Source organism: Rhinatrema bivittatum, chromosome 2, assembly GCF_901001135.1.
Source record: "Rhinatrema bivittatum chromosome 2, aRhiBiv1.1, whole genome shotgun sequence".
NCBI lineage: Eukaryota > Metazoa > Chordata > Amphibia > Gymnophiona > Rhinatrematidae > Rhinatrema > Rhinatrema bivittatum.
In genome coordinates this window covers 788,805,002-788,825,408 of record NC_042616.1, presented here as the reverse complement: position 1 = coordinate 788,825,408, position 20,407 = coordinate 788,805,002, and the positions used below count along the sequence as shown (strand labels likewise).

General features: G+C 44.9%; 1 protein-coding gene across 1 annotated transcript in view; it reads left to right on the top strand.

Moving 5' to 3' along the window:
* The window catches only part of FAM135B (family with sequence similarity 135 member B), a 397,453-nt gene that overhangs the window by 321,315 nt on the left and 55,731 nt on the right, over nt 1-20,407 (top strand). Inside the window, exons 14-15 of the mRNA XM_029592069.1 lie at nt 9,729-9,883; nt 18,093-20,187. Coding sequence (XP_029447929.1) covers nt 9,729-9,883; nt 18,093-20,187 — 2,250 coding nt within the window. The remainder of the gene's footprint in view (nt 1-9,728; nt 9,884-18,092; nt 20,188-20,407) is intronic.

Here is a 20,407-nt window from a genome sequence, read left to right as displayed (position 1 = left end):
TTTTTGACTGCCGCAGCACACTGAACAGACGATTTCAATGTGTTATCCACTATGACGCCTAGATCTCTTTCTTGGGTGGTAGCACCTAATATGGAACCTAACATTGTGTAACTATAGCATGGGCTATTTTTCCCTATATGCATCACCTTGCACATATCCACATTAAATTTCATCTACCATTTTGATGCCCAATTTTCCAGTCTCACAAGGTCTTCCTACAATTTATCACAATCTGCTTGTGATTTAACTACTCTGAACAATTTTGTATCATCTGCAAATTTGATTACCTCACTCGTATTTCTTTCCAGATCATTTATAAATATATTGAAAAGTAAGGGTCCCAATAATAGATCCCTGAGGCACTCCACTGACCATTCCCTTCCACTGAGAAAACTGTCCATTTAATCCTACTCTCTGTTTCCTGTCTTTTAGCCAGTTTGTAATCCACGAAAGAACATCACCATCTATCCCATGACTTTTTACTTTTCCTAGAAGCCTCTCATGAGGATCTTTGTCAAACGCCTTCTGAAAATCCAAGTACACTACATCTACCGGTTCAACTTTATCCACATGTTTATTAACTCCTTCAAAAAAGTGAAGCAGATTTGTGAGGCAAGACTTGCCTTGGGTAAAGCCATGCTGACTTTGTTCCATTAAACCATGTCTTTCTATATGTTCTGTGATTTTGATGTTTAGAACACTTTCCACTATTTTTCCTGGCACTGAAGTCAGGCTAACCGGTCTGTAGTTTCCTGGATCACCCCTGGAGCCCTTTTTAAATATTGGGATTACATTAGCTATCTTCCAGTCTTCATGTACAAAAGATGATTTTAATGATAGGTTACAAATTTTTACTAATAGGTCTGAAATTTCATTTTCCCTGTACGTACCCGGATCAGTCCAGACCGTGGGTTGAGCCTCCTGTACAGCAGATGGAGACAGATTAAAACTGAAAGGGTATCCTATATCAGGACAGAGCCTACCCTGCAGCCCTTCAGTATTTGTCTGTCTCCAGCAGATGTGACACCTCACCCTGTGGTTCCCTGATCTTGGTTCTCGGTTGGGTACTTTTCTCTCCTCTTTACAGGATCAAGCAAGTACTTTTAATTTGTCCATAATTTAAAAAAAAAAAATCCAAAAACAGAATTAACTCTGATTTTTTTCTCTCAGGAGGCTTAGGGGGCTTGCCCCTTGTGTTCCATAGCTTAGGCCCCTTTCCAGGTGATTCTATTGTGGGTGAAACTGGTGGTCCAGTCACTCCTCCCTTACCTGGCTGCCTTTTTGCTCCGGGATGCTTCTTCCCTGGCAGTGCCCTCAGGGATGTGACATTCCCCTGTGTGTCGGTTTCATGAAGTACAAAAAAAAAGGAAGGTCTGTTTTTACTTCTAGGGCATTTTTCTTTCGTTTCAACCGGCAACCAAGGTCTTGTTAAGAGAGGACTGCACAGGGTTCGTTCCTCTGCCTCCGCTCCTCCCAGCAGCACAATTAGTATAATCAGCTGATTTTTTTCTGCAGCTCATGGCTCCTCTTCATTGAATATGCCGCGTTCCCACTGCTGCCTCGCTTGTGGAGAGCCCTCGACGCGTCTCTCGCGTGAAGGACTCTGTTCCACATGTTTGCTGGGTAGGGAAGGTCCCTCCCCAGCAGCGATCGTAAAGCAAGCCCAGGGTCGCTCCTCACAGTGCATGGCTAGGCTGTTCCCAGGTTGTCAAACCGTGGGAACGGTGGACATCTTAGGGATTTCAGCTGCTCCCGATTCGGGGCTGCTGGGGGCAGAGGAGTCAAATTTGTTGGGGTCTTCCCCTGATTTAAGCCCCGTGTGGCCCCTGGACGTGGTCCCTGACCCCCCTCCCCTCCAGCAAGTCCAGGCCACGTTTTTCGTCAGTTTGTGCTTCTCATACACAAATCCTATCTTGCCAGCTTGCAGGAGGATGAGGACCCCTCACCGGGTCCCCTGCTAGCCAAAATTCCATGGCTGGCCCCCCCGCTCGCTCCTGCGGCTCCGGATCCACAGGGGTCTGTCCGGGTGAGGGTAATGCCGGGGGCCTCCTCCCCCCGGGACCCTCCACCTCTCGTGGCTCCAGTTCCGGATATGGATTTGGCTGGGATGCTCCCCCCTTTGGAAGGGGATGACCCCCGGGTTCTCCGATTATTTCAGAAGGAAGAATTGGAACCCTTCATTCCCTTTGTTCTTCAGGAGTTAGGGATTGAGGAGCCCCCGGTGGATACTCTCACTGCCGCCCTGCCGGTGCACATGGACCTGGTCCTGGCGGGACTCAGGGCTCCCGCTTATGCTTTTCCCTTCCATCCTATGCACAAGTTGTTGCTCCTCCGGGAATGGGAAGCTCCCGAGGCAGGGCTCCGCGTCAGGAGAGCCATGGACAAGTTTTATCCTCTCCCGGAGGACTGCCTGGAAATGCTGAAAGTTCCCATGGTGGATTCTTCAGTCTCTGCTGTTAACAAGCACACCACTAGTCCAGTGGTGGGAGCCACGGCCTTGAAGGATGTACAGGATCGCAAGCTCGAATTCCATCTAAAGTGCATCTTTGAGGTTCTGGCCTTGGGAGTCTGGGCGACAATCTGCAGCAGTCTCATGCAGCGGGCAAGCCTTAGGTGGGTTCAACAATTGCTCTGCACCCAGGACCTCCCGTCTGCAGAGGCAGAGCAGGCTGAACAGTTGGAAGGTGCCATTGTATATGGGGCAGATGCTGTGTAAGATCTCCTTCGCGTTCAGGCGAAAGCGATGGTTTCGGAGGTCTCCGCCAGAAGGCTTCTCTGGTTACGCAATTGGTCAGCGGACCTGTCGTCCAAGTCGCACTTGGCGCTCTGCCTTTTAAGGGTAAGTTGCTCTTCGGCGAGGATCTTGAGCAGCTTATTAGTTCCTTAGGTAAAAACAAGGTCCATAAGCTGCCTGAGGATCGACCGAAACAATCCCGAGCTTTTGTGCCTTCCCGTTCCCGGTTCCGGGGCCAGCATAGATATATGGCTCGGAGGCGAGGTGCCTCTTCTAGAGGTTATTCTTCCAGTCTTGGTCTCAGTCCTTTCGAGGCCACTAGTCCTTCCACGAGGGGGCATCCCAGCGTACCACACCAAAGCCCGCTTCCCAATGAGATTCGGTCGACCCATTCCTCAGTGGTCGTCTCCCTGTTTTTCGAGGAATGGGTCAAAATCACGTCAGACCAGTGGGTTCTCAAGATTATCCGAGACTGTTACGCTTTACAGTTTTCTCGAGACCTGCCGGACCTTTATGTAGTCTCCCCTTGCGGACGTCTGAAGTGGGATGCGGTGGACCAAACTCTCACCAGGCTCCTGAGGCTGGGAGCCATTGTCCCAGTTCCAGCGGAAGAAATTGGCGCCGGCCAGTATTCCATCTACTTCATTGTACCAAAGAAGGACAGTTTCTTTCGTCCAATCTTGGACCTCAAAAGGGTCAATTGGGCCCTCAAGGTCCCTCATTTTCATATGGAGACCCTGAGGGTGGTCATAGCAGCTGTTCACTGGCAAATATCTGGCCTCTCTCGATCTGACGGAGGCTTACTTACACATCCCGATTCGCCACGAGCACCAGAAGTATCTTCGCTTCTATATCCTGGGACAGCATTTTCTTACCAAGGTTATGGTGGTGATGGTGGCTGCTTCAACGGGAAGGAGTCCTGGTCCATCCTTACCTGGACGACTGGCTCGTGAGAGCCAAGTCGGACATACTCTGTCAGCGGGCAGTTGACCGGGTTCTAGCTCTCCTTACCTCTCTCGGGTGGATAGTCAACTTCCCTAAATGCAATCTACAGCCTTCCCAGGTGTTGGAATTTATTGGGGCACGCTTTGATACCCGGGTTGGCAAAGTATTCATGCCACGCGCTCGGGCACTCAAGCTCATCGACCAAGTGCGCAACCTTATCTCGCTCCCGCTCCCAATGGCATGGAACTATCTCCAGGTCCTGGGGACTATGGCCTTCACCATCGACCTCGTCCCCTGGGCTTTTGCGCATATGCGACCATTACAGAGAGCTTTGCTATCTCACTGGCAGCCGGTGTCGGAACAGTTTCAAACAAGTCTCCCGCTTTCGGCCTCTACCATTGCCGACATACAGTGGTGGCTATCACTTCCACATCTTCTGAGGTGAATGCCTCTTTAGACTCCAGAGTGGATTATAGTCACTACGGATGCCAGTCTCTCCTGCTGGGGAGCAGTCTGCCAGTCTCAGACCATGGAGGGATACTGGTCCCCAGACCAATCCCGCTGGCACATCAATCGTCTGGAGGCCTAGGCGGTTCGACTGGCTCTGAAAATGTTTTTGCCCCTGCTCTGCGGCTAGGCAGTGCGGGTCCTCTCTGACAACTCCACCACAGTAGCTTATATCAACCGGCAGGGGAGCACCCAGAGTTGCCTGGTAGGAAGCCAGCCGGCTCCTTGCCTGGGCGGAGCGTCACCTGGACTGCCTTGTGGCCTCCCACATAGCGGGCAAGGAGAATGTGCAAGCCGATTTCCTCAGTCGCCAGTGTCTTGATCCGGGCGAGTGGGAGCTCTTGGATGGAGCGATGGATTTTGATCATCAGCAGGTGGAGTCCCCCTCACCTGGACCTCATGGCGACCTTGAACAATGCCAAAGCCAACAGGTTCTTCAGCCGCTGGAGGGAGCACTGTTCGGAGGGAGTGGATGCTCTAGCTCTCTCCTGGCCCTCAGTCATCCTCCTCTACGTGTTTCCCCCTTGGCCTCTTGTGGGAAAAGTTCCCTGAATAGAACTCACAAGGGGCCAGTCATCCTAGTAGCACGGGAATGGCCCCGCAGACCGTGATTTGCTGATCTGGTCAACCTGGTGACGGACGGGCCTCTTCGTCTCGGCCATCTTCTGCATCTGCTTCGGCAGGGTCCTGTATTTTTCGACCATGCGGATCACTTTTGTCTAGTGGCCTGGCTTTTGAACGGAGACGTCTGAGGCGGAAAGGCTATAAGCATGAGGTTATCTCCTCCCTCCTGCAGGCTCGTAAGCCGTCTACTTCTTTAGGTTATGTACACATCTGGAAAGTTTTTGAGAATATCTTTGCTGAATCGGGTGTTTCGGCGCACTCAGCCCCAGTCTCGGTGGTTCTTTCCTTTCTTCAGAAGGGCCTCTCCAAGGGTCTTTCCTTTAGTTTGTTGCGCGTACAATTGTCCGCTCTCGGCTTTCTCCTCGGTCATGTGAAAGGTCACACCATGGCGTCTCACCCGGATGTTGTTCGGTTCTTGAAGGGTGCCAAGCATTTGAGGCCGCCCATTCGTCCCTCACGTCCGTCCTGGAGTCTTAATCTCGTCCTTTGGGCTCTCTGTGTGGCTCTGTTCGAACCTCTCCATCGGGCTACTCTTAAGGATCTTACGCTTAAGACTGTTTTCCTAGTTTCTATCTGTTCCGCTTGACGGGTTTCTGAGATTCAAGTGTTGTCCTGTTGGGAGCCCTTCCTGCATTTTTCTGATTCGGGGGTTTCTCTCAAAACTGTTCCTTCCTTCTTGCCGAAGGTCATTTCTTCCTTTCATGTCAATCAGTTGGCGGAGCTTCCCGCATTTTCTCTGGAGGACGTCGCGGGTCCCGTTGGGGGCGACCTTCGCCGGCTTGATGTGAAACACGTGTTATTACAGTACCTCCAGGTCACCAATGAGTTTCAGATCTCCAATCATCTTTTTGTCCTCTGGAGTGGTCCAAATAGGGGCAAACAGGCTTCTAAAACTGCTATTGCTCGGTGTTTGAAGGAGGCGATTTCCTCGGCATATCTTTGCCAAGGCCGGGCGATTCCTGAGGGCTTGAAGGCTCATTCTTTGCATTCTCAGGCTACTTCTTGGGTGGAGAGTCAATCGGTCTCTCCCCAAGAAATCTGCAGGGCCGCTACCTGGAAATCCCTGCATACTTTTGCTCGACATTACCGTCTTGATGTGCAAGCATCGGTTTTTGGTTCTTTTGGTCGACAGGTGCTTCGAGCGGGACTGTCTCAGTCCCACCTGGTTTAGGGAAACTGGTACGTCCCATGGTCTGGACTGATCCGGGTACGTACAGGAAAAGGAAAATTAGTCCTTACCTGTTAATTTTCGTTCCTGTAGTACCATGGATCAGTCCAGATGCCCTTCCCTGTTTTTTCTGCTGTCCACTCAAAGCTTTTCCTACAGGTCTCTGGATGAATGTCACCTATCATTATTTAAGGTTACCGGAAGCATCTGTGTTGATAACCAAGGGCTATGTAAGAGTGTTCTTCTACAGAGTTCATTCCATGTTGGAAATTGTTTAGTTTGTTACTCACTTGAGTCTTGTTTACTTGCTTGATCTTTTTCTTGGTTATCTTTGTTCTTATCTGCTTTGACAATGGTTATACTGAAGGGCTGCAGGGTAGGCTCTGTCCTGATAATAGGATACCCTTTCAGTTTTGGTCTGTCTCCATCTGCTGGACAGGAGGCTCAACCCACGGTCTGGACTGATCCGTGGTACTACAGGAATGAAAATTAACAGGTAAGAACTCATTTTCGTTTTGAGTTCCTTCAGAATTCTGGGATGTATACCATCCGTTCCAGGTGGTTTACTACTCTTCAGTTTGTCAGTCAGGTCTACCACATCTTCTAGGTTCACCGTGATTTGGTTCAGTCCATCTGAATCATTACCATTGAAAACTTCTCCAGTACGGGTACCTCCCCAACATCCTCTTCAGTAAACACCGAAGCAAAGAAATCATTTAATCTTTATGTGATGGCCTTATCTTCTCTAAATGTCCCTTTAACCCCTCGATCATCTAAAGGTCCAACTGATTTCCTCGCAGGCTTTCTGCTTCGGATATATTTAAAAAGGTTTTTACTGTGAGTTTTTGCCTCTATGGCCAACTTCTTTTCAAATTCTCTCTTAGCCTGTCTTATCTATGTCTTACATTTAACTTGCCAACGCTTATGCATTATCCTATTTTCTTCTGTTGGATCCTTCTTCCAATTTTTGAATGAAGATCTTTTGGTTAAAATAGCTTCTTTCACCTCCCCTTTTAACCATGCCGGTAATCGTTTTGCCTTATTTCCATCTTTCTTAATGTGCTTCTAGGATGGTATTTTTTAACAATGCAAACTGCTGGAGCGGTACTGCACTCAGCAATATCAGTACATACATAACAAGTGCAGAAAAGTTTCCAAATGGTCAATTTTTTACAATTTTTTAACAATGACCATGCCTCTTGCACACATTTTACCTTTGAGGCTGCTCCTTTCAGTTTTTTTCTAACAATTGTTCTCATTTTATCAAAGTTTCCCTTTTCAAAGTTTAGCACGAGAGCCGTGGATTTGCTTACTGTCCCCCTTCCAGTCATTAATTCAAATTTGATCATATTATGATCACTATTGCCAAGCGGCCCCACCACCATTACCTCTCTCACCAAATCCTGTGCTCAACTGAGAATTAGATGTAAAATTGCTCCCTCTCTTGTCGGTTCCTGAACCAATTGCTCCATAAAAATGTCATTTATTCCATCCAGGAACTTTATATATCTAGTATGTACCGATGTAACATTTACCCAGTCAGTATTGGGGTAATTGAATATAGGAAACAGAAACAAATAACATTATAATAAAAGGAACATTTATTAGAATTGAAAAATTAAGGAAATTAGCTTTTTGTAATTTATAAGAGAAAACCACTAACCTCACCCTTCATACCCAGATAAGTCTGCTCCTGAATATACCCAGATAAAGTTGTTACGCTCGTCGGTTGCAGACGGTTGCGACCACTAATGCTCACCTCTTTCTTTGCTGCCTTGTCAGTATTGGGGAGAATGGCGACCTCCGCCAGCGATTGCCGACCTGCCTGGGGTTCCCTGGACAGCGTGGGTGCTGCCGACCGCCATCTTGACCCAGGAATCACATAGGCACGCACGCAAGGGACACTCTTGTACATGTCATGGCGGGAACCTCGGGGGCGTCCCCTCCTGATGACATCTTCGCTCTGCTGTACTTACCCTGACTGGCCCTGCCTATCGACGAGCTAGCAAGGAGTTCCCTCTTTGCTGAATCGGCTCTCGCTCACGGACTTCCTGTTCCTGCATTCGGCGTGAGGGGCCTTGACTACCTGCTCCTCGGGGGCCCTTCCTTGTCTCTGGCCATCCGCTCCTTGGAGGGCCTTCTGCCTTGGACTGCTGCCTGTCTCGCTCCTCGGGACCCTTCCTGGAACTACTCTTCAGTAAGTACCTAACTCCAAAGATCTACTCTATCTACTCTTGTGGGATCCTCTCTGGTGTACCCTGTTCCTCAGGCCACTACCGTATTCTCTCTAGTAGGAGCTACTCCGGTGTACTCTGTGCTGCAGGCCACTACCACTTCATCTCCAGGACTCTTTCCATGTTCCGGTGCCTCGGACCTCCACCATACCATCTCTGTGGGGAATCCCTTGGTGTACCCTGCGCTGCAGGCCACTACCATACCATCACTACGGAGAGACTACCTGGGTATTTCCTGTGCTACAGGTCACTACCATATCGTCACTACTGGGAGACTCCTTCGGTGTACCTGCACTGAAGGTCACGACCTACCTTCACTACGAAGAGACTTTCTCGGTGTACCCCACCCTGCGGGCCACTACCGGATCTCCTCCTCTGAGGTATTCCCTCTGGGTATACCCCTCTACTCTGACATCACCACTTCTCCTGCACTCCCGCTCCACTGGCTGTGTTCTTCTAGCTATCTAATAAAGATTCTATTCCACAACTGTCTCTGACGTCTGCTGGGACCACGCCTCCCGATGGTGAGGCTCACAGGGCTCCTCCCTGTGGGCAGTGACACCTCTCACCTTGGCCCAGGGTCCAAATACTAACAAACCATAACAAAAGTTACCTGGAAAACTTTAGGATTGGTATTTTTCTGATCAAACTTACCTAGCTAATTTTAGCCAGTTAGTGCTGAATATTGATGCTCACTGACTATGGCTTAACCATTCCCCCCCGGAAAGCCTTCTTCACAGCCTCCTTATAGCTGGGTAATGAGTTATTTAGACAAAATTTAGGGGAAATATTCAAATCTAAGGTTTTGTCTGGTTAGCTCAAAAAATTATCTAGACAAACCCTTTGAATATCAACCTCATAAATTTTTACTTGTGCCATAGTGGACCATTTTGTACTATTTATTCATCAGTAAAATACTTTGCGTTTCTCAGCTAATAACTTCTGTTCATAGTTTGGTAATACTGAGCTAGTCAGCAATCAACAATTTTTATATGTAAAATATCAATCTGTATAGTTAGCATTAAAAAAAAAAGTATTAACATTTCTGGGGACAGTTTTGAATAGCCCATGCAGTTGTAAATTTGCATATATACTTTGCAGGAAAGTAACCTGCAGCTAATTTTCTAAGTAAACTACCTGGGTAGTTTCCCTTTATAAATTTCTTACCTTAAATTACACACATACAAATGGTGCATGTAATTTGCACCTCCTATTTGTGAGAATGGGCCAATCGAGGACAAAACAGCATGTATACAGATGAAAATGTCAATGTATGTGCGCTGTTGCCTTCCCTGCCCTAAACATATTTTCAGGAGCTCCTTGTTTAAATCCGGCTGAACTATAAATGTAATGTGGAAGCCCATACATATGTTTGGCTAGACTGAGGGCAGCTTTCAGCCAAGCCAATTTACCCAGGTAAATACTTATTTGCCTGGTTAAATTGCTCTGAAATATGTTGCCCTCTTTGGCTGTTAGTAAAGTTATTTATGCTTTTTCCTTAATGTCCTTCTACTAGGATCCAAAGTCACAATCAGATGTCTGCAGAAATACGAAATTCTGAATACCTCACCAGCATGCCACCTCTGCCAGTAGAATGTCTGGATATAGATGGAGACTGGAATTCTCTTCCCATTATTTTTGAGGACAGATATGTGGATTTCCCCCAAAATGGTCAGTAATTTAAAAACTGAGATACAGTTAAGCATAGTTTGTACTCATTTGCTTGTAGCATACAGAAACAAAGTATGACAGCAAATAAAAACCACAAGGTAATCTGCATATTTTCTTTAACTTATTCTGCAGTACCCAACAAATCTCTAGGTTTGTCCTCACTTCCTCACCACTAAGAATCATTGTTCTTGTTCTATTATTTTTTTGGCTTACTTTACAGTTTTCAATGGGGCTTGGTCTGTTCCAGGGGTAGGCAACTCTGAACCTCGAGTGCCACAAGCTGCTTCAGTTTTCAGGATATCCACACTGAATATGCATGAGATGCATTTGCATATACTGCCTCTAATGCATGCAAATGCATCTCATGTATATTCATTCTGGATATGCTGAAAACCTATCTGGCCTGTGGCACTCAAGGAACTGAGTCACCTGCCCCTGGTTTATTTACACAGAGCGCACTGAATAAAGGAACATAAGAGATAATTTTCAAAGAAGTTATGGGTATAAATGTAACATACTATCATAGCAATTTTCAAAAGCCCATTTATGTGCTTAAACTGCCCTTATGTGTGTAAAACCTATTGACAATTCATTGGCATATAGGTAGCAATTTTCAGCCGCTTGCACATGCAAAATGCATTTAAACATGCAACATCCAGTTTAGGGAGGATAACTTTCAAAATTTGTCACATGCACCCATATACATGATATGCGCAGGTTATAAAATATGAATACATATGCGCACATACGTAAAAACCACGAGTCGCACAAGTTCATACTTATCCAGAAAAGTAATGGTACTTATCTTATTAAGTTCCAATATATACGACTAAGTAGTGGCACTTAGCTGGATAAGTCTGAAACGTGCTACATATCCGTCTAATTAACACTTTTCCGACTTGTTCAAGTATATAGGATAGCTGGATAAGTCAAAAGCACCGTTTATCCGGATAAATTCAAATTTGGTAATCTAAGTAGCTACTTAGCCAGATAAGTGTGTGAAAATGATATACCTGTGTATTTCTATTTCAAATTTTAATGGGATATCCAAATAGATTTGACTTGTGTTAGACGCATTTACCCCCTATAAGTTGACACTTATGTGCGTAAATCATGGCATTTTATAACATGCACTCAGCAATGAAATAACCAGTTTTACCAATTAGTCTACCAGTTCGCCCAGTCCATCTGCAGTTCGTGAACACTCCTCGTGTTCAGCCTGAAGTCCCCCATTTCACCCACGCCCCCCCCCCCCCCCAACAGTCAATTTTTCACTTTTTTTTTTATAATTTTTATTTTATTAAATTGGAACAGATAATAAATAAAAACTGAGAATAGTCATTTTTCCATTATTTGCTATACAATCTTGCATTTTACACTACATAAACCAATTTACAGCAAGAACTGGTCATCCACAATGTGTATGCATATTACTACGCTCTCACAGCACCCGTCTGAGGTGGTTCTTCATCCGCTCAGGCAACACTCAATGCGAGAACCAGTATACAAAGAAGGTGTAGAAAATACAATCCCCCCCCCCCTTCCCATTATGAGTGATCCTGAGGTAATATAGGTGCATACAAAAGACCAAAGTTATACAATCATTGAGCAGCAGGCTTCGAGCCAAAGGAGAAAGAGACCCAGCGTTTAACAAAATCTTTTTTTTTTTATACTATTCAATTTTGTCTCCGTATTTATCAAGTACACAGGATTGAGGACTCAAGTTGTGAAATTGTGTTAGTGTGGGTGGGTCTGAGAGAATCCATTTTTGCAGAATACATTTCTTGGCAAGCAAGATCAACAATCTACAACACCATTGTTCATATTTACTGTAGAAAGCAATGCCCCTAGTGTCATCCCATAAAAAAACATTCACTGTAAACGCAAAAGAAGTAGTGGTTAAGGAGAGCAAGTATTTATGCACCCATTGCCAAAAAGAAGAGCTAACTGGACAAGTCCAAAATTGGTGCCCAAGCATATTGTGTTCGTCCCCACATTTGGGGCAATGACCGCTGCCAAGGTTACCATAGCTACCCACTTGTGCAGAAGCTATATAGGATCTATGCAAAAACCTGAACTGTAGTTCTTGAAGGGGAGTGTGTACTGCTAAGGACTGCTTATGTCCAAAACAGCCCTTATAATAGGCTGAGGTCAATTTGGTGCCCATCTCTCTGTTCCAGCCAGCCACCAAGCTAGCCCAATTAGGGCGCGGTTGATGCTTCATGAGTAACTTGTACCAAAAGGACACCCGATAGCACGTAGGTTCATCCATATCCAAAAAATCTGAAAGTATTTCCCAAGCATAATTGTGGGGATCCAGCAAAGACAGGGACTTTACATAGTGACATATTTGCAGGTAGGCATAAAAATGTTGGTTGGGAAGGTCATAATGGTCCCGAAGATTTTGAAAAGAGCATACAACATTGAATTAATCAACAACATGGACAATTGCTCGCAGTCCTCTGTCTCGCCAGGTCCTAAGCACCCCACTCTGCATGCCAGGTAAAAAATCTCTGTTCACTATTGGGAAAAAATGAGTATAACGACTGGGGAAACCCAGGCAGCGACAAAACCAGCGCCTGGCTGCCATAGTGGGCTTTATCAACACATTGTGGCGAAGATGCATAGGAAGTATCTGTTGTGTCCTATGCAGTATATATGAAAGATGGAGAGGTTTTACATAGAGTTGTTCAACTGCCAAGGGTGTATAGAAACTGGTGCCCATGACCCAATCAGCTGCATGACGCAGTTGGCATGTCACATCGTATGTTTTTATGTTCGCAAATCCCCATCCACCCATTTTTTTTTAAGTAGTGGAGTTTATCTAGGGCTCTACGGGGTTTTTGCCTTTCCATAAGAAGTGTCGCACCTTGATATCAATACCCTGTAATTCCTGCTTTGTCCAGTATATTGGTAATAGTTGCATTGCATATAGCCAGTGAGGGAGAATAATCATTTGGTATAGGGCCATACGACCTGCAAGAGAGTGTGGCAGGTTATGCCAAAGCTGAAGTTGAGTACTTGGCTTCTGCCAAACTTTCTTATAATTTAGTGGCTGCACTAATGCTGGGATTCGAGGAATCAACACACCAAGATAAATTATAGAGTCCATAACCCGGGGTATGGGGAAATCAGCAGGGATCCACTCATGAGCTTCAGGCACCGTAAGTAACGCAACCAATTTTCCCAAATTGAGTTTCAGTCCATCCATTCACTCATATCGAGTGAATTCGTACATTAAAACTTCCCAGGAGTGCTGCTGGGAACTAACATGGACTAGGAGGCCGGCTCTCCTGGACATGGGGGAATGCCTCTTATATTCTCATTACTCCTGATATTGTTTAAAAGGGACTCTAATGTGACAATGAATGGTAGTGGGGATAGAGGGCAGCCTTGTCTAGTTCCTCGATAAAGTTCAAATGGGGTAGAAAGGGCCCCATGGATAAGCACTACCGCCTTTGGTTTGTGATAAAGGGCTTGCAACACATGGTAAAAATATCCAGTGATACCCATAGTATTCAAAGTAGCAAACATAATAAGACCAACTGACACGGTCAAATGCTTTTTCAGCATTGAAACTGATCAGCTTAGAAGGTATATTTTGCCAATGACAGACTTCTAAGGAAGATAATATTTTTCGAACATTCATAGAGGAGTGACGATCCTTTACGAACACAACTTGGTCTGTATGAATGAGCGAGGGCAATATGGTGGCTAACCGGTCTGCCATGATCTTGGCTAACAATTTAACATCAAAATTTAGGAGAGAAATTGGACGATATGATTCCGGCTGAGTTGGGTCTTTATTGCCCCTGGGTATCACTGTGATATGTGCCATGTTCTGGTAAAGGGGAGAATCCTTATGTAAGATAAGGTCTTCATACATATCACACAAAAAACCCACCCCTACCCTTTAAAACACATCCTTTAGCTTCCCCCCCCTCCTGACCCCCCCCCAAAAAAAAATTTTTTTAAAAGTACCTGGTGGTCCAGTGGGGGTCCCGGGAGCGATCTCCCGCTCTCGGGCCGTCGGCTGCCACTAATCAAAATGGCGCCGATGGCCCTTTGCCCTTACCATGTGACAGGGTATCTGTGCCATTGGCCGGCACCTGTCACATGGTAGGAGCACTGGATGGCCCGCGCCACTGTTGCCTCCTCTGGCCTTACCCCATCCCAAGAATGCCTCCACAAATATGCATGTGCCTACTTTTACCTGCATACTAAGGCGTAGATTTTCAAAGACACACACGCTTGCGTCCATGTGCACATGGTTCCCGGTGCGCGCACATGGATGTGACGATGTTATAAAATACGATTCTCATGCAAATACACACCTGGTTTTTATATCACTGTGTTCATGTGCAGGCGGGTCAGGACTTGTGCGTGCAAAGGGGGGATTTTAGTTAAAAACACTCAGCGATGCGATCGGGCCTGCACCAGTTAAGAACATAAGATGTATCAAAAAAGGAGAAATTTGATTCTAAAACAATCATATCACCTATTGCTTGAGGGAATCATTATAATACAAACAACTCATCTTCTAAATTCAATAATCAGTTAATTAATTGATGAAAACAAAGAGAATTTGTTCTTTGTTGGGATGTCATAAATCAGTTTGTAACAGCGGGCATTCATTTATCAACTTGAAATATTGAGAAGTGGGATACAATCTATCAGCTGCATTGAGTTTTTTTGTAACATTGCAAAACAGCTTTCAATGGTTAAAAGTATTTTTTTTTACAGTTTGTTACATTGTTTATTTGTTGATGATTAATCACATTGTTCTCTATTGAAACATTGTTATATTCAATGAAGTGACACAATTGTCTTGTCTCCTTAAATAGGAGTTCTGTTTTCGGCTTTTTCTCTTGTATGTTCAATACTTACATGTTTTCACAGTTGATGTAATTTTCAAAATGTATTGTGTAGCTGTGTTTGCAAGTATGAATGTATGTGTGTGAATGATTTTTAGAACAGAGTTAGTTTTCAGAGACTTGTGTCATATGACAATATGTGTACTAAGTTTAATTTCACTGTATCTTTGATATTACATTTTTGTGATACATTTTAATAAGTTTGTTTTCATCAATTAATTAACTGATTATTGAATTTAGAAGATGAGTTGTTTGTATTATAATGATTCTCTCAAGAACATAAGATATGCTATACTGGGTCAGACCAAAGGTCCATCAAGGGATGGGCCCAAAAAGCAACAAGGTAGGCAATCTAGAAAAGCCGTGAGCAGACTTAAGAAAGTAGATGCGGAGACGGCAGATATAGACTGGCGGCACTAATCGTATGAGGCACCATTAAGTACATGGTTCCTTCAAGAGATTATGAGCTACTTGTTCTTCATTAAGATACGTCCTTGCTATGGTTCAGGTTTGATTACCTGTAGAAATATATTTCGAATTGGCTACAAATTTGACCAAAGTGGTTTGCAAGCCCCTGAGGCAGCCCCTGGAATGTAGCGAAACTCGGCCTGAGTCGGGTGTTTTATTGTTTGCATACGTCTCCAGCCAATAAAGATTTTGAAAAAGACATCATTTGGCATCTACTTTCTTACGTCTGCAAAGGTCCATCAAGCCCAGTATCCTGTTTCCAACAGTGGCCAATCCAAGTCACAAGTACCTGGCAAGTACCTAAACATTAGATAAATCATAAGCTACTATTGCTTATTAATTACTATAATAGTTTATGGATTTTTCCTCTCGGAACTTATCCAAACCTTTTTTAAGCCAGTTACACTAACTGCTGTAACCACATCCTCTGGCAATGAATTCCAGAGCTTAAGGGCCGGATTTTAAGAGGTAAGCGTGGGCGTACATTTGTGCGTGCAATCCGGCGCGCACAAATGTATGCCTGATTTTATAACATGCGCGTGCAGCCACAAGCATGTTATAAAATCTGGGGTCGGCGCGCGAAAGGGGGTGCACACTTGTGCACCTTGCGCGCGCTGAGCCCTAGGGGAGCCCCAATGGCTTTTACCCGTTCCCTCCCCCCCCCCCCATCTTCCCCTACCTAACTTGCCCCCCAGCCCTACCTAAACCCCCCCTCACCTTTGTTTTACAAGTTGCGCCTGCCTCGGCTGGCGTGCGATCTCCTGACCTAACGGCCCTACGAAGATCTCTGGCCACGCTCTGGACCTCCCACACCCCGCCCCTTTTTTCAAACCCCGGGACATACGTGCATCCCAGGGCTTGCACGCATAGCCGGGCCTATGCAAAATAGGCTCAGCGCGCATAGGGCTTTTAAAATCTGCCCCTAACTGTGCACTGAGTAAAAAAGAATTTTCTTTGATTTGTTTTAAATGAGCTAATTGCTAACTTCATGGAGTGCCCCCTGGACCTTCAATTATCTGAGAGAGTAAATAACCGATTTACATTAACTTGTTCAAGTCCTTTCATGATTTTGTAGACCTCTATCATATCCCGCCAATTAAGGAGCGGACTGGGAGGGAACTTCAGTAGCCCCCTAGCTTCTTTGAGCAGCAGTAAGTTCCGCATACTGGCCGGATGCCGGCGCGCACTTCCTGGGCCAGGTCCTAATGGCCGCTGTCCCGGTTGGCCCCCACCCCCGACCCGCCCCTTTCACAAAGCTCAGCACGTCCGCGCATTTATTTTTATTTATTTAAAAACTTTTCTATACCGTCGTTAAGTTAGTTCACCATCACAACGGTTTACATAAAGGCACCAAAGGATATTCAAGATAAATTGGTATAAATTCCAAGTTATGCATGTGCCAACATGGAACGGTAACAATTTTAATAATATAGCTATATGATGAATAAGGCTTAAATGTTGGTTGAAAAACTGGTAAAACGATTCAAGTCTAGTGTTAATATGTATTTTGTGATGTTTAAAAAGAAATATCATGGCCAGGCAGTTGCAAAAATTAGCTCAGCGCGCGCATGGCCCAGCCACACGCGGACCTCTAGGTATTTACACGTACCGGGCTATTAAAATTTGGCATAAAGTGGGCAATTTTCAAAGAACCCATTTATCTGGATAAACAGCCACATTGTATGGGTAAATGGCATTTGAGAATTGCCCTTATAAGGACTTTCAGATCTGTACCATGAAGAAAGAAGGGAAAACGTAATATAAACATAAACATTCAAATATCCCAAGATTGAAATAATGCACCAGAAGCAAACTTTCTTCACTGGAAAGGTTTTAGAATTGGGGGGTCATAATGTGAAGCTGAAAGAATAGATTTAGAGTGTAAGGTAAAGAAGCATTTCTTCACAGAAAGGTTGGTGGATGCATGGAATTGTCTTCCATTGTTTTGGTGGAGACGAAAACAGCAATGGAATTAAAGCAGTGTTTCCCAGCCTTTTCACTTCCAAGGCACACCTACATTGTGTGACACACCAACATGCCCAGAGCAGGCAGTGCAGACATGGAAAGGACCCATTTGGCCAAAGGAAGAGCTAGGGAATTATTGAAAGCCCCACCCAGTCTCTCAAGTTTTAAAATTGATGCACCAGCTCCTACAGGAGATGGAAGAACGTGTGGTATGGGCAGCGGCTCAGAGCACCTTCACTGCTACAGCTCCTAGCACTCAAAGTGAGTCACATCCAGTGCTCAGTGAATGTTCTTCTCATCTTACTCAGCCTAAGGATAAGACAGAGGCTTGAAGGACTCAAAGGTGAGAAAGAAGATAATGTGCTGTGTGCCATTGTGTTTGCTGCATAAAGTGTATCTCAGCTATCTGTGCCCTCCAGGCAGCCCATTAATTACCACACTCCGGGGCTCATTCTGTAGCTAGGAAGAAGATGCGTGCAGGATTGCACATATTCTCAGGAGCTCCTGTCAGTTTCACCCACCGCTACTGTCCCTTCTTGCTTCAAGGTGCTGAAAATAGACTCCAGGTGCTAGCCTGAATCTGATCATCCAGGTATTGGCGACTTTCCCATGGCACACCTGATCGGGTCTGATCAGTGCGCCATGAATCCTGATTAAAGGAATCATGGTATAAAATACGGAGAACTCTTAATGGTGGGGAAGTGAGAATATGGATGAGAGAATATAAGTCAGCAGTATTGCTGCAGGCTGGGAAAGCGAGCAGACCAGATGGGTTTTGTAATGTTTACCTGCTATCATGTTCTGTTTCTCCTAAATAACACTCCATCTCCTTAAATAACTACAATTGTATAACATTTTAGATTTTCTGAATATGTTACATAAATGAATTATTTAATTTTCAGATCAGGAGTTTGAAAAAACTTCAAGTTCCATGTCACCTGCTATGGACAGGAAAGTGCTGGATGCAATGAATGATAATGTCGACCTTTTGTCTAATGATGAAATTCCATTGGAAAATACGGTCTCCAGCAAAGATTGTCATCCAGCTCACAATCATGGAATACATGAAAATTCTTCATTGGGCACATTGTGTGCCAGCAGTGATTTATCGGCTAATGCTTCTCTGGACAGAGGTTTTAACCAATGTCAGGTGAATGAAGTGAAAAGTCAAAATGATTTATTTCAAGATGTGTTCTGTTCAAGTGAGATTGCAATTGACATGGAGATCAGCACTTTAACACACACTGAGAAAGATGCAGAACGACCTGCAGAGCTCCCAGTTCAGGAAAATAGATCTCCCCGTGTAGCCCATATTGACGCGAAGCCCAGCGATAGGGACCCCTACAGAGGTGACCCCGTAATGGTAATCAGTGCTTTGTGTTCAGATGGGGCAGCAGAAACATCTGATATACCAGCCAGGGCGAAGATGAGCGAACCAGCTGTGGTTAAGGACTATGGAAAGAATAAGCTCACGTCAGAAAATAATGTACAAATTTGTTTAAGCAACCCCGATGAGCAGATCAGTCAAGACAGCAAGACCATGCTTCCCACTTTGAAAATTGTGCCAAGAATGGACAGTTTGGACCTGTTTGGCAAAACAGTAAAACATTCCAAAGAATTGAAAGCTTTTGCTAAGGACCGACACATTTATGAAAGTGGAGATTTTGTTTTGAGCACTGGGATTATAAAGAGATCATCATCCTTGATTTCTGACTCAGGGATTGAGAGTGAACCAAGCTCTGTGGCTTGGTCTGATGCTCGTAGTAGAGTTCTAGAATTGCCCAGTGACCGTGAATTCTCGCAGCACTTAGTCAAAAGGCATGCTATGCACAGAAACTCCCTAGAGGGAGGCTGCACAGAAAGTAATGCAAGTTTACCAAGTGGGATTCAAGCTTCCTTGACTTCAATTAGCTCTTTGCCATTTGAAGAGGAAGAGAGGGAATTGGAGCTTACAAAACTGACAAAGTCTGCTTCAGCTCCACAGATCAGTAGCCCTGAGGAAACTGCAGATGATACAGGTTTATCTAAGCAGAAAAAAGTAATCTCTGGTGTCCTGTATGGGCATGGGCAGAGATACTTGGCAGAACATGCAGAGGACTCAACAGCAACAATATCCAGTTGTCAGAACATAACTGCATATGACAAATTGGAGACTGATTCTATCACAGATGATTGCTCTGAGGCTTTATTCAAGGAGGACAAATGTGACATTGCTGAGAATGCTGAAACTGTGCCTGCGGAGATTGATATTATGAAGCATATAAACAGAAACCTGCTTACACATCACTCTGACAATGTCATTGAACAACATCTATCAGCTAAAAGCAGCAAAGCATGCAGTATAAAAGAACATATCAGTGACTTTATGGATGCAAGCACCCTTGAGGTTCCAGTAGATAAATGCAATCAAAGTACTTTGGGAATAGATTTTCCAATGCCTAATGGTTTGTCCCATGTTGAACATTTCTCAGATGGTACCATTGCATCGCCAGACTTTGCATGGGGATTGCAACCATCAATAACAACATCGGGAGAAGGCACAGCTGTTGGAGATAGTGAGAATGATGTGTTAAATGCAGATGAAATAGGATTTGAGGATATTCATATTTTGCAAGAAATTGAACTTAATGATGTTCCCTCAGTAGACCATGTGACATACGTCTATAGCTGCGATGACGATCAGGACAAAGACGGTAGAAAAGATGTTGCCAGTTCTGGCGGATTTTCTCCTGCCGTTACAGAGGGGAAGTATTCTGTGCCAAGTGGCTCTGCTTTAGCTCTCGAAAGCAAGAAAACCACTGAGGCATTGAACCTCTCCGTCTCTTGCACTGCCACGTGTTTGCCCTTTTCTTCAGTTCTCCAAGAGACTCGCCCATTAGTTGGTTTCCCTTCAAAGCAAAACTCTTTTCCTATAACTCGGCAGCCGGTAGGCTCTTTTGGAGTTGTCTCCTGTAATTCCAATGATATTGATGAACAGATGAACGAGAGGATGCTCAGGTACGTTCACCTAGAATTTCTTGATTATGGTTCTGCAACAGCATTGCATGCTATTGTCATGTTTCCTTACTGTCAAAACATGTGTATTTTGAAACCGTTTCCATAATTGATTCTGCTTGCTGGTTCTTTGTTTTGGAGGGTTGGAGATGGTATTCATAGGCTTGTGTGAATAAGGTTTCTAGCTGATATTCTTAAGCCATTTGGCTGTATTGAAAAGATC